Raw genomic sequence first — 14,770 nt, forward strand, 5'->3', positions numbered from 1 at the left:
CCCAAGTGTCCTCAGATGCTTCTATCAGTGTGTGTGTGTGTGTGTGTGTGTGTGTGTGTGTGTGTGTGTGTGTGTGTGTGTGTGTGTGTGTTTTACCCAGAGTTTGGTGGCTATAGCATTGGCTTGTGGAGGGAGGAGGAGGCCTTTTCTGTCAAGCAGACAGAGACCTTGTGTGTGCTGCGAAATAGCAACAAGGGTTGAGAGCAGTTTATCAGATGTAAGCATCAGCAAGGTCTCAGCAAAAAAAAAACAATTAGGCAAAGCAAAAAGCTTGTACTAATGTGTGTGAATGAGTGAAAGATGTGTAGAGTAGAAAGTGCTTGAGTGCTCAGTTAATGTAAAGAAGTGGTCTACGAGTACTAAAACATCCTCGTCAGCTACTGAAAATCATCTTTAGCATCTTTAGTTTTTGCATTTGTTGTGGTCAGGAACTGGCGGGAGAAAATGAATGAGAATATTCCTCTGGTCTTTAAGATAGAGTCATTTTTTTCTGCTCATTTCCAGTTAAATATTTTATTTGTGGATTCCACTATATCGCTTCGCATAACTCACAGTTTTCTCTCTCTCTCTCCACATATATAGATATAGATATAAAATATCCCCCGCTCACCCCTGCAGGCAGTCTATCCTTCAAGCTCAGGTCTCCTACCAGAGGCCTGGGAGCTTGAGGGTCCTGCGCAGTATCTTAGCTGTTCCCAGGACTGCGCTCTTCTGGACAGAGATCTGTTATTCCCGGGATCTGCTGGAGCCACTCGCCTAGCTTGGGAGTCACCGCACCTAGTGCTCCGATTACCACGGGGACCACCGTTACCTTCACCCTCCACATCCTCTCGAGCTCTTCTCTGAGCCCTTGGTATTTCTCCAGCTTCTCGTGTTCCTTCTTCCTGATATTGCTGTCATTCGGAACCGCTACATCGATCACTACGGCCGTCTTCTTCTGTTTGTCTACCACCACTATGTCCGGTTGGTTAGCCACCACCATTTTGTCCGTCTGTATCTGGAAGTCCCACAGGATCTTAGCTCGGTCATTCTCCACCACCCTTGGGGGCATCTCCCATTTTGACCTCGGGACTTCCAGGTTATACTCGGCACAGATGTTCCTGTACACTATGCCGGCCACTTGGTTATGGCGTTCCATGTATGCCTTGCCTGCTAGCATCTTGCACCCTGCTGTTATGTGCTGGATTGTCTCAGGGGCATCTTTACACAGCCTGCACCTGGGGTCTTGCCTGGTGTGATAGACCCCAGCCTCTATGGATCTTGTGCTCAGAGCTTGTTCTTGTGCTGCCATGATTAGTGCCTCTGTGCTGTCTTTCAGTCCAGCTTTGTCCAGCCACTGGTAGGATTTCTGGATATCAGCCACCTCCTCTATCTGCCGGTGGTACATACCGTGCAGGGGCCTGTCCTTCCATGATGGTTCCTCGTCTCCCTCCTCTTTTTTGGGTTTCTGCTGCCTGAGGTATTCACTGAGCACTCGGTCAGTTGGGGCCATCTTCCCAATGTATTCTTGGATGTTCGTTGTCTCATCCTGGACCATGGTGCTGACACTCACCAGTCCCCGGCCCTCTTCCTTCCGCTTAGCGTACAGCCTCAGGGTGCTGGACTTGGGGTGAAACCCTCCATGCATGGTAAGGAGCTTTCTTGTCTTTATGTCAGTGGCTTCTATCTCCTCCTTTGGCCAGCCTATTACCCCAGCAGGGTACCTGATCACGGACAGGGCATACGTGTTGATGGCCTGGATCAACACCTATACATACATATATATATATGTATATATATATATATATATATATATATATATATATATATATATATATATATATATATACAACACCTATACATACATATATATATATATATATATATCTCGATCGATCGATCGATAGATAGTGATATTAAAACTTAAAAAAGTAAAGTTTCACAGCTCCTTGGTGCAGCCCCTCAGCTCATCCACTGTTTTAGCTCCCAACCCTTTAAGCCAACTTTCTTCTGATTTGCTGCCCCTTGCAAACAGAAGGTTTGAACAAAAGATGGGATTCTGTGCTCATATCAAGAACTGCACGCCCATAGAGATCACTTGCACATATACTGAACTCAGTTATTTGAACCTCTAGCTGTGTTGAATCCATTGTAACACTATATGTATATATATGAGAGAAAATAAGTCCTTTTAACATGAGCCTGAATCGAACAAAGTAGGATTTTTAACTCTTTATTTTCAAACTCTTCATATGAAATATTGGCTTGTCTCACTACAATAGGAGGCCATAAAAATAAAGGAAGTTAAGCTTCAGTACTACAAAATGACCACAAGATGGTGCTATTTCTCAAAAACAGCCTCGCCACATGACAAATGTTTCCTACACGATCTCTCTCTCTCTTTTGCACACACACATACACCCAGTTTTGCCGACGTAAAAAAACAGAAAAAAAAAATCAGAGCCACTCCCCTTTATGCCTGGTCTCCTCGGTTAGCACTCAGGAGCCGTGTTGGGACCGTTTCAGTGAAAATCGATTATAGTGTAAATATGATCCATCTACCCTCCCTTGACCTGGATCTCTTCGCTGATTTCAGTGTGTGATCACCCAGTGCTGGTCTTCACAGACACCGAGAGGAGACAGCGGCATCCTCACTGCCTTACCCACTTTCCCGAGAAGGTGAAGCCGTTATAATAACAGCGCTAGCCGCTATGAGACGAATAAGTGGTAAGGCGAAGGATGAGACTCTGATCGAGCTGCAGAGCGCCAGGGCTGCAGGTAACCGCATAAATGCACGGTTTTATTTCTAAATGTGGCAGCTGCTGTGGCAGAGCGACGCTCTACAAGTTACAGTAATCCGAGGTTCATTGTAAACTCGCAATTCAGCAGTGAAGGGTGAATATTTATATGTCCTCTAGTTGTTTAGTCTTACGTGGCAAAACCATTTCTACATGTGGCTGTAATTTGGTTACTCGGCTTGTGCTTGTATACAGCCCAGTTAGTGATGCTGGGTTGCACCAGAGATCTCATGACCAAAACACACATGCTGTTTGTTCTTCTTGTCTACTGCTTTGATACAGCCAAGTCCCTTACAACTGCAGGGTGACACTGAGGTCACACACATAGTCTGTTTCCCAAACTGAGCCAGACTGCATATTTATTTTTAGCGCACAATATCTCAGTGTACACTGTAGTAAACTATCCTAGAAGCATCTCAGGCATTTTTTAACGAATTAAATTAGAGAAGAAGACAAATTGATCCATGCTGTAAAGCATGTGAGTAAACATACTTTTTGCTATCTGTCAAGCCTAACATGTGTCACCTTATCTAATGGGACTAGCCCCCTGTGAGATAGTCAGGCTTTACTGACTCTTCGCCTATAGTCACATGAAGTCACCTCTCTGGAGGTTCACAGTCTGAACAATGTGCCACCACAGGAATGCTTTCAGACGTGAATTTGGTTGAATTATGTCGGCTTACCGTGATTTGTTGCTTCTACGTGGACATTAGAAAGTCAGTTAAGTTGATGGAGCACTGTGAAACCTAATGGTTTGGTTCTGCGGTCGTTTTAGTCCTGAGAGGATTGTATGACATTGCTGCACAGGACTTGTGTCCTGAATGAATCTTACTAATGAATGAATGAATTAAATGACTTGCTTTCACTCCAGTATCTAAAGTAGCAGATCTATGAGTTAATGACACTTTTAATGTTTTGAGCACTATGTGTCAGTCCATCCCAGTCTGAATAACCCATGTCTTTGCCTCACAAACACTAAATCTTCATTTTTATGCTGTCCTCTCGCTGACATTTGAAACTCTGCACGTGTGCAGTGGGAAACTTTTCAGCATTTCTAAAACTGAGCCACAGACGTCTGGAGGCATCCAGCAAGATTTTGCATAAGTCAGGAGACGCTCTGGTTTCCAAAAGAAACACAAATCCATAACAGGAAAAATACAAGTATACTCAAGTTGCAGTAAGAGCATGGCATGTGCTGATATCTGCTGACCTGCTGGAGGACAAGATGAATTAGGTTCACTGGAAACCTCTGTTGCTTTTGTGACAAGAGCAGCCGGGCCTTTTAATTTGTGAGCCTGCTTACCTCTGCCTAACAGACCACTGCATCACAACAAGACCATTATGAGAAGAGAAAAACAAAACGTTTATAGAACACATTTTCCAGCATTTTCATTCAATCAAACCATGTCTGAGTTAAGATTACGATGCCTCAATTACACCTTTCCCTGTTTGTATTTGCATATCCTCCGCTGTGTGTATTAGAGGGTTGTTTATAAGGACACGTGGCTGTTTATTTAGAGTGAGCAGTAGATTAAAAGACTGCTGTTCTACAGAGGCTTTGTTCGGGCTCTTATCAGGCCAGACTTTCAGCCACAAGTGAAAGGGGAAACAAAGGAGAGGAAGGATTCAGTCCTCACTTCAGTGTGTGTGTCTGTATGTGTTACCTTGTTCACAGCTGCCCAAACACTGATTTATAATCGTACATGACATTCTGCTGCTGGATAAACACCAGATGTCCATGGACAGCGTATACCGTTTGGTGGATGGTTTTCTAAAATCAACCTGCTGCTTGTTGTCACCCTCTGTCAGTAAATCTTTTTCTTGGCCAGTTCACAGTCAGGGAAAAAATCTTAATGACTCCACTTTTAAGTGCCCTCAATAGTTATTAATTACTCATTTATATCGGGATTTGCCTCCTTTTAAGGTGATCTCAATCCGCAGTCCAGCTGATGAAGTCATCTGCCAGTCAGAGGTGAAGCAGAGCAAAAGAGTTGCTATGGAAACAGGCCTTGTAATTAAATTACTCCCTTTGAGGAGGCAAACAGAACAGAATAACACATGGCAGGCAAGCAAGACGTCCTCTCACCACAACCACAGTAAGACTAGATGAGGTCTTATTGTGCTGCCAGAACTATTTTCAGAGTACAGACCTTTTGTTTTGGGCATGAAATACATTTTTTGCTCTATAAATTTTTAATCATAGGTGGCATATGCCTCTTTTTTTCCTCTGGGCTTTCACCTTTTGGTCCGTTTTTGTAGAGACAAGTGACAAATAAAAAACCCATCATGTGTCTTAGTAAGGTGTCGGGCCATCGCACGATGCCAGAATAGTTTTAGCGGATTTTCAAAAGTTGTTTTCACACTTTCAGACTTCCCTGAACGTCTCTAGCCACTGCCTGACAGAGGTGCACGTGAGAAGGCTGATATCAGCTGGATCAGGCATTAGACACTCTTTAAATGTCAGTTCCCAAGTGCAAAGGATGCTTGATGTTACGCTGTGCTGATGTGTGAACAGCGCTGTTTAGAATTCGTTGCATTTACAGCTAGTGAATGGGCGTCGTCTGTGCCGCCTCCGGCATGCAGGGAGCTCCCTCGCCTAAACCACACAGAGCATGTGCAGTAGCGCGAAAACAGCTGAAGGGAAGTGTTTCCTGTTGTGTTTTGTTTGAGAAAGAACAACAACATCTATCCTGACTCAATTTTTGCAAAATTTGCCCAAAGCTCACATGTGAAAACACCTCTGAAAAGTCGCTGGGACTCTGATGAAAACTTGGAATATCGTTTTTCCAGAAGATACGCCCCTGATTTGGTGCTTTGATGACTGTAGAGGAACGCACTATCTGTCACCACCATCACCGACTGGGTGGAGATCTTGTGAGGGAAAGTTCAGTAGCAAATGATTCGTGTCATTTTCATACTGATCAAAAGATTCAGTGACCCATTGTGCCAGTCCCACCAGGATAGACGTGTTTTATCAGGGCAAAAGGTAACACCTCCATATTGATTCTTTTCTTAGGTGATAAGGGCACTCAAAGCAGCAAACCATTCCCCCTCACCAACATCCTTACTGTAGGAGTGTAGGAGTTTTTCCTTTAATATGTCACCAGTCTATATGGGTGCTCTTTACAGGGCAGCTTTGGATGCAGGAACCTGACTCACTGTTGTGCCGTCTCTCATTGGTTAATGTTGTTAATCTACTTATTGGGCAAACAAAACGCCCAAGGCCTTCATATCATAGACGCAAGGAAGCTACTTTTGTGCCCTAATCTGTCTCGTCCAGTCATCCTTTCAAAAAATTTCGTCAAACATCTCTTCCTTAAAAGCCCGTCAGACACGTCAAGTGTTGAAGTCCAGGCGTGTTATGTTGTGTCTGTTTAACGCGATGAATTATGACTTCTGCTCTGCATATGACCTCTTCAGCTGGCACTGTTCAAGCTTTCCGGTAATTGTCAGGAAAGTATCAACAATTTCCTGATGATAAGAAAGGAAACTTGTGTTCTTGGCAACAACATGAGCATGATACAAATGTGAAAACACAACTGTCAACATTTCAAACAATGCTTTCTAGAAATAAGACACCATTAAAAAACAACCCACTTTATCAGTAGTGTTCCCTTGTATATGTTTAAAGCCTCACGTATTCAATGTTTTCAAACAACATTTATATTAATCTGGATGCATTTTGAATATAGTCAGCTGTATTGACAGGAAATGTTGAGTGGCAGACTTTGAGGATGCCTCGTCCTAGAAGACAGAGGCCCTGGGTTTGAGCTCAGGATGTTGTGGTTTGACTGAAACAGGGTGTGCACCGTGCTTGCAAGATTAAAAGTTCTTATTTGCGTTTTTGCATCAAATTTTAAAATTTAATTCAGTTCTTTTTGTAAAAACCTGACATACTTGCCTGATGCTCTCATCAAGACTCACTTGTGGTTCGCGTGATCCTGCATATTGGATGACTTTGAGTGGGAACCCCTATTTAGACTACAGTATTGTTCATCGCATTAATATTTCATATACATCGATTTGCAATTGAGCCCTCATGCCCCATCTGGTATTATTAAACTCATGAATAGAGAGAAGTTGTAGAGCAGTTTGTGATATGTTTGTATTACTTCTCTTGAGAAAGGATTATGCTGTCATAATAAACCAGTGCTGTGTTTTCCATTTGTCAAAGTGGAAGGTCGAACGACACTCTGAAGAGCTCTTAATCGAGTAAAATATAGAACGCCTGTTTCAGTACAGCAAGCAGGACATTCTAGCTCTGTGCCAGGCACACTGAAGAGCTACACGAGAGTTGTTAGCGGGGCCTCTTCTGAACCATAGGCGCCCACGCATGTTGCTTGAGTCATAGTAAAAACGATTTGCTTGATACTGAATCAAAGGTACAAAAACACAGCGAGTGCTTTTCATCAGTGGTCTCGATGATCTGCAACATATAAAAGCTGTGGTCTGATTTCCAGCAGTGATAGGACTCTCTGTTGTACTTTTATGCTGTTCTTTTAATGCTTGTGTAAGTGAAAGTCTGATGGCTCAATATTTAACCTTTGTGTTGTCCTGATCTACAGTTTAATTCCACCTCCTAACCACTGTCTGTCTGTCCCTTAAAGATGTTCCTGCTGTGTTGACTGCATTCAGGATTAATCTCCACCCAGGTATGGGCAGATCAGAGGCTTTATGTGACGCCTGTCTGTCCGTCCTCGCGTCATTGTAATCTCTGCTATTTCTCTTCGCACCCTCCATCGCGTGCCGTCATCATGTTTAATGTCACTGCGTATGCTCCATTTATGTAAATTTGTTACGGCTTTCCTGTTTGTTTGCTGATCAGAATCAAATGCCTCTCTGTCTGCTATCTCAGCTTTCATATTGTAGCCATTTGCTTAAGTGTCTGCCGTCTGGTAGCTTAATGTGCTGTGTACTGTGTCAAATTTGTACTATTTGTACTGGTGCATGCACCCAGACGCTGAATTAAGATATGTGCCCATGGTATTTCAACTTGTGGCTAGGCTATTTGATGATTTATATCATAAGCAACATGTATAACTTTTTATAGCAAAGTTTTGCTAGTACTATAAAAGCAGAAAAACTCCTGCATGTATAATTTTACTCACAAATGCGGTATGTAGCACAGCCTGTGGACTCTGTGGGCCCAGGAGAGATATGTTGAAGCTCTAACAAGCTTCTGCCTGAATACTTTGCCTCAGTGCTTCCACTACAGCATCAAGAATGAGCAACCTTTGATAACATTACCCAAAAAGGTCCACTAATCACCGAGAAATTAGGGACTACCATATTCAAACATAAGTCTGACATAAGAAGAAGAAAAAAAAACTCATTTGGCTTCAGATAGTCTTTTGCTGAGTAAAGAAGGATAGCTACTACAGCTAGCTTTTTCTTTAGGTAGCCATCAGTCCTTCTGCGGTAGCTTATTCTTAGCCTGTGGTATGTTAGCCTGTAAAGTATGCCTTCATTATTACAGGGAGTAACACAATCATACTTTGAATGCATTCTTATAGTTCAAAGTAAAAATGAAATACAGTGTGTTCCTCTCAAATGTGGTGGCACAGAAATGCAAATAAAGCACAAGCACTGAAGTAAAATGTAAGCGCAGTCACAGGACTCCATGCAGGTTTGTGAAAATCTATGTTCACCCCACGAGTGATTAAATTGTTTAACCGTCCTTGAGAGCAATAAGTTGAAGTGACTTTATCAGACTCTGATATCATTTTGGAGAATGCTGTTCTTCGAGTCATTGTCCTGTTGCATGATTAAGTTTAGCTTTTGGACAGATGACCTTTCATTTGACTCCAGAATTCTTTGGTATACAGAGGCGTTCACAGTGGGAATGAGGTGTTTGTGTCATGTTGTGTGTGGTTTCTGCCAAACGCGGTGCTGTGAATTATGACCAAGCATTTCCACTTTGGTTCCAGAAGTCTTGTGGTTTGTTCAAATGTAACATTGCAAACCTAAGTCTTTTAAAGTCTGAGATTCAACTCTTTTTTGAGCATCGCATTGAGGTGAATTTGCTAGAATGTGTTCTTGGGAAGAATGGAAGCTGTCTTGTGTTTTTCACTTGTGGATAATGTTTCCCACTGTAGAAGGATGAACTTCAGACGGTGTGGAAATAGCCTTATAATCCTATCCAAATTAATGAGCAGCAATTGTTTTTCTATTATTGATGTCCCTCTTGGTAATATGTAATAACACATATTGTGTGTATTGTGATAATAACACACACCTAGACCTCCAAATTGCCCAAACGTCTGCTTTAATAGAGGTGTTCACACTTACAGTGATCTTTAAATCAAGTGTATTTGATTACCAGCACCTGCCTGCTATTCTTCCTCTTAATTCCTAGGGAAGCAGTAAGGGGGTGTACATTAGCCATTCATGTGGCTAACGTACACATGAGTGGGTGACTGAGTGGGTAGGTGATGTAAACTTTCACATCCTCATGTTAGATAAACACTAAACCCAGGATGCTGTTTCAGATTGAGAAATGCAGGTTGACTTTCATAATCTTTGTTTCGGTGACTCAGTGTGATGAGGCTGCTAGCCTTACAGCGTCACACAAAAAGTGAAGCTATGTGTGCGTCTCATCTGGGGGCTGCATGTGTCCCCAAAGCTGCAGAAATTAGAGACACCTTTTCTGTAACAGGCAGTCCTGTAGCAGAAATGATTGTGATTGTGCAGAGGTACATTTGACTACTTTGGTTGTACCTTAGTCCAGCTTTGCATATATCTTCATGAACACATATCCTTTGAGCAGGCTGCCTGCCTGCAAAGAGTGGAGCGAGCACAGAATCAAGTTTTGTCAGTTTACTGTAAATAGAAAGGCAGCACGGGCTTGTCTGTATTTTCATATCATTAGATTGTCTGGATAAAGATAGATTATTGTTAGACGATAGCAGTGACAGAAGTGTTATAGCCCCTGCTTTCTTTTCTTTCTATTCTGCAAGATCAGTGCTGTCTTTAGGGAACCGGTATCCTGGCACAAGGTCTCCTCTTCTCTTCCACTCATGTAATGTGAATTGATTTCTGATTTCTTTAATTATTTAGAGTAATGGAGATTTTCCAACTCTGATGCTGGTCACTCCTCACTGTTCTTAATCTTGCTGACGGAATAAGTTTGATGTGAAGCAGTAATTGAGGGGAGATATTTGTCTGGAACGCAGCGCCAAACCAGGACGGCGCCTCCACTGTGTTTTACAGATACAGATGTTGTATCAAACCAAAGGTCTGAAAATTGGATTCATTTAGTCCATTCCTTGTGTAATTTGGCATACCTCAGCCTCCTTTCCTGGTTCCTGTTCGTTAGAAATGGCTTATTGATATTTCTGATGTGGCTTCAGCAAACATTAGATGGATCAGTGGGTGCATCTCCCAGGTCCTGTGTCAGGTTCATCTCTTGAGTTGGTGATTTTTTTTTTTATTGTTGAACGATGATTAGGTCAGTTTTAAGTGGCTTATACAATAAAACAAATGTTCCTCTGAAAGTGGGGATTTGTAAAGAGTAGACTGAAAATAAGTGAAAAAACAGCTAATGACAAAAGAAAACTTTGAGAGACCTTTGGAAGGTCTGAAGAACTATTGCTGAAGCCCACTATTACAAGAATGAGGGGTGGCTCAAGACTTTCGCACAACACAGATAGACTTTATCTTAAAGATCTTAATGATTGTTATTTCCTAACACGATTCAAATTCCAATGATGCAGAAAGTAAAGATGCGAAAATAGTTTTTCGATTGTTCTTATGATAAAGCTCTGAAAGCTCAGTGCATACATCTGCTACAACCTTGTTCTGTTTACAGCTCATAACACCAGCAGATGCCTCTGCTTCGGCTACATGTGAATCTCTCGCCTTCCTCTGCTCCGTCTGAACATCAGTACAGCATCATGTCTCTGGATAGAATCAACTCATTTAGGAAAAGAGATTAGTTGATTCTGTTCTTGGCTGCATCGCACATGTATAAAGTCACTACCTCCTGGATGAGTTTGCACTGATCTACTTCCAGTTTTGGCCTTGTGGTGTGTCTTACAGGGCAGGACCTATGGGCATGAGGTATGCACAACTTTTTATGAACTGGAATCACTAAAAGCACATCTCTCAACTGCATCTCAGTCATGCAACAGGTTTTGAAATGCTGTTTGGCTATATCAGGGTCAATACTCAGAAATGGTGCTCTCATTTGTTTTGGAGATGGTTCAAAATGCCACTGTTCATTTCCCACGAAGTTAGTAACATGTTTTTTGACAATCATGCTGACGAGAGAGTATCTCAGCTCCTGTAAATAGATAGCAGGAGACGTGTAATTGGGTTAAATGGGTGGAAAGTGGGTAGTTAAAAGAGCGCATGGCACTTCTCACTTATTCAGTTTTGCCCAAATTAATAGCTGTCTCATTTTAATACGTGGTAGTAATTTCCAGTGAAGACTCATTTATGGCCATCTGTTCTAGTAAGTGTGTCTGTTGCCCTGTTTCACAGAGGGAACGCTACTTTGTGTTTTCCTTCAGTCTGTCTCTCTGTGGAAGTTGCTGGCCTTTTGCCTTTGTTTGCTCTAAGCCAGGTTGTGATAACTGTGGACGGCTTGGCACAGTTGGAGTTAGACCAAAACAAGTGGGATAAAAATGATAGGAGAGGAAAAAAGCAGCTCACACAGGGTTAATTGGAAAGACGGTGTAATATGCTACTTATATTTCCTGTGGATTCTTATAGTCTAACTGATATGCCATATTCTTACTCCAAGTGCCTCTTTAGGCCTCTCAGTGAAGTACTGCTGCTATTGGCTGTCACTGCTGTCTGTCAGACCCTCCTGCTTAACGAAAGGTCTCTGCCAGTGCAAGCTGAGGGAGACTGAAGCGCTTTGTGTTCTTTGTGTGCTGCGTGTGTGCTTCTTTTAGGAGGAGGCTGGACCCTTTGATACAACAGCAACCTCAACGGCCAGCTCCTCCCTCTCACTGATGTTTTTGTCATGCAGCCTCCCCCACAGGAAGTGCAGCTTTCCCACCATCCAGGAATAATAGGGAAGCAGGCGGCTAGCAGAGCAGTGCAACATGAGCACATTTCCTCTGCCAGAGTCTGCCACGCAGGGCCGGAGAGGCTCTGCTGGAATGTGGCGAGCCATTGCATAAGTGTGTATGTGCAATGTGGCCTTTGTGTTTTCATCTCTCTCAACTCAGTACTTACAAACATGGTGATAGTCAGTATCTCCTGATATTGCCTCCTGTAGTCTTTTTTTCATTGGCTCTTGTTATATTGATGCTGTCTACTATGCATTTGTAGCCATAACAGTAATTTGGCAGCTGATTCTTCTTAAAGGGATGTTTTTGTTATGAGTGAGCTTTAATTTATCCTGCGGTCCAAATTATTTGAACTAGTTTAACAGTTACTTACTGTCAATTTAGATGATATATATGCAACTATTGCTTTTGAGAAGTTAGAAAAATCAATCATGTTTAATTCATTAATCATGTTTTTTGCTTAAAGTCTGCAAATTTGTAAGTATGTGCATTTTAAGCTTAATTCACTTCAACCAGGTACCCGTCTCTGGGTTACCTGTTTAAGATTGGCTATGTTTGAGTTTATGTGCTGCTAATCCTTCAGCAACACAAACTAACATGAAAAAGACCACTAAGTCCTACGTGAGACAACCATTTACTGACATGAACAAATATATCATTTAATGATTCGACTTATTCGACTGGGCAGCAAAGTGGTGGAGTAGTTAGCATCTTGTTGCACCTCAGAGCAAGAAAGTCTGGAGTTCATGGGACCGTTCTGTGTGGAGTTTGCATGTTCTCCATGTGCCTGTGTGGTTTCTCTGCAGATATTCCTCACACTGAGTTGTGTGTCAAGTTAACTCCTGTCTAAGGTGTATGCCACTTTTAACCCTATGGCAGCTGGAGGAGGCTCCACCACCTCCGTGACCCTGAATTGGATTGGAAGCAAATGGATGGATGAATGGATGGAGTGTATTTAGACCAGTTCAATTACAATACAATAATACGATAATAACTAGATAATTACTATGCTATTACATACCAAAGACTGAATTCTAAAACATGAACAGCATTGTTACTGCACTCTTCTGTACAGCTGTATAATTCTCTTGATGTTATTCTTTTCTTCATTTATTTTGCAGATGAAAGCAGCGGAAATGGTTCTTTATCTGAAAGGGCACCACTGCCAGGAAATACAGAAGTGAGTGCTGGTGTATCTGTGAGCATTTCAACACATTCCCTTTCTATCTAGCTAGCTAAAAAAAATTAAGACATTTTGGGAATGACAGTTAAAGGTTTATCACTTTTTTGCTAGTTGTATGAGAGGAGCTGGTCAGCTCAGAGCAACTATTTTTCAAAAGTAAACCGATGTGCACACAAAGCACTGGTTAATGTGCTATGCCTCCTTTATTTAATACAATACATACTGGATGCATTGAAACGCTGCTAGTTGCTAACTTCATGATGATTCCTATCTCCCTACTAAATGTAAACAAGCATATATAAAAATATCTATTTCCATTAAGATTTCCATTAACAGTTAATTGAGCAGCCTTTTGTCTGTGTGTTATTTCCTTTGTAGTCAACTAAATTGTTTATGTCAGTGTTCACTGTATGTATGAGTAATTTTAAAATCTTAGATGACCCTTTGGTGACTCACCCCTCTGATTGATGACTCTGATGAGTCACAAGATAGCCATGTTATCACAGAGTGCCGCTCATTTCAGCAAGACTGAAATAAACTGTCTCTTTGGTTTTTCAGTGACATAATGAGGTCATTCCGCAGATGCACTATGTATCTTAATAATACAAATGATGGTATATTTCTGATATGTGTGCATGAGGTTTCAGTGCATAACCATTGAACACTGAATCGCTATATTTTTAAAATTTTCTCATTAGGTCAAAAGATGTTTTATTAACCGTCCAAACAGGGTGTAGTTGACCAAGCTGTATTCCTCTGCCTCTGGTCTATATGTCCCTGCTTCTGCCAAATTATTTTTACCGCCCCATCTGATTTTTAGCACTGCATCTGAAATGATCCACAGTGCAAACAACACTTAAATCAGATGCTGTCTTTCACTTTCAGCACTGTGATCCTGTGACAGGTATGACACAAAGTAGGGGAGGGGAATGATCTGGAGTGCTTCTATTCTATTTTTTTTTTATTAAACCACTAAGCACTGTTGTTTCAGAGTTAGCTAAATTACCTGGAGAAATCAACAGGAAACTCACAAGAAAATCCTAGAAATATTTCTACTTCGTGTGGAAAAAAATACTTGAAAAATACTGATTATCCCCGATTGTTAACATCTGAATTTCCTACAACTATGAGTTCTGCAATGCTGTATTTAAAATCGTTGAATTGCACTCAACAGGCCGCTGTCTATGAAGAAATGAAGTGCACTGCTTGCTGGCTTTGAAAGTAATGGTGCCGCTACTGTGATGGGCCGATAAAGAATAGCAGCCACACTCCTGAGTGAAAAGATCGAGCCTAACCTGAGAGTCATTCACATATGGTTCAGGATGCTGTAAAACACATAACTTGCATATATGTTAACTCTAAAAATCAGAAAACAGACTTTTTCTGCAGGATTGCAGAAAAAGTCTGTTTTCTAAGCCTAATATTGCTGCATTATTTTTAAACTGGCAGCATTTTGTGCAGTTGAAATTTAAGATTTTTTCATTTAAAACTGAGGTTAAATAGCAATAAGTGGAAATGTGATTTAATCTGGGATGTTAAACAGTTTGTCTCGACTGGGTCACCTGTGTTTAAAGCCATAATAAGACAGATAATGTCACAGAAAAATGTTGTAATATTATTTTAAAGGCTGTGGTTGTGTGATCTTGTTTAGCTGAAGTTATAATTAGTTTAGTTGTTATAAATGGGAAACTGACAGCAGTAATAAACACTAACAGGATTCAGACAATAAACCCTCTGTGGTTTTCTCCCCACAAATTGCACCCTGAATATAAGAAGCTGAGTCACACTCCTTT

At 41.5% G+C, this 14,770-nt stretch overlaps 1 protein-coding gene across 2 annotated transcripts in view; it reads left to right on the forward strand.

The window, feature by feature from the left end:
* Positions 1-2,442: 2,442 nt before the first annotated feature.
* ano5b (anoctamin 5b) overlaps positions 2,443-14,770 on the forward strand; it is a 30,123-nt gene continuing 17,795 nt past the window's right edge. The window contains exons 1-3 of one of the 2 annotated variants that reach the window (XM_086288715.1): positions 2,443-2,757; positions 7,385-7,429; positions 12,916-12,974. In XM_086288715.1, the coding sequence (XP_086144841.1) occupies positions 2,691-2,757; positions 7,385-7,429; positions 12,916-12,974 (171 nt within the window). In that variant the 5' untranslated portion in view covers positions 2,443-2,690. The remainder of the gene's footprint in view (positions 2,758-7,384; positions 7,430-12,915; positions 12,975-14,770) is intronic. The other variant, XM_086288724.1, reaches the window with a different exon arrangement.

This window comes from Aulonocara sp. 'chitande type north' Nkhata Bay, linkage group LG1, assembly GCF_057382095.1.
Source record: "Aulonocara sp. 'chitande type north' Nkhata Bay isolate Kocher_YH1m ecotype deep benthic linkage group LG1, A_spYH_male_GT1.1, whole genome shotgun sequence".
In the NCBI taxonomy this organism is placed as follows: domain Eukaryota; kingdom Metazoa; phylum Chordata; class Actinopteri; order Cichliformes; family Cichlidae; genus Aulonocara; species Aulonocara sp. 'chitande type north' Nkhata Bay.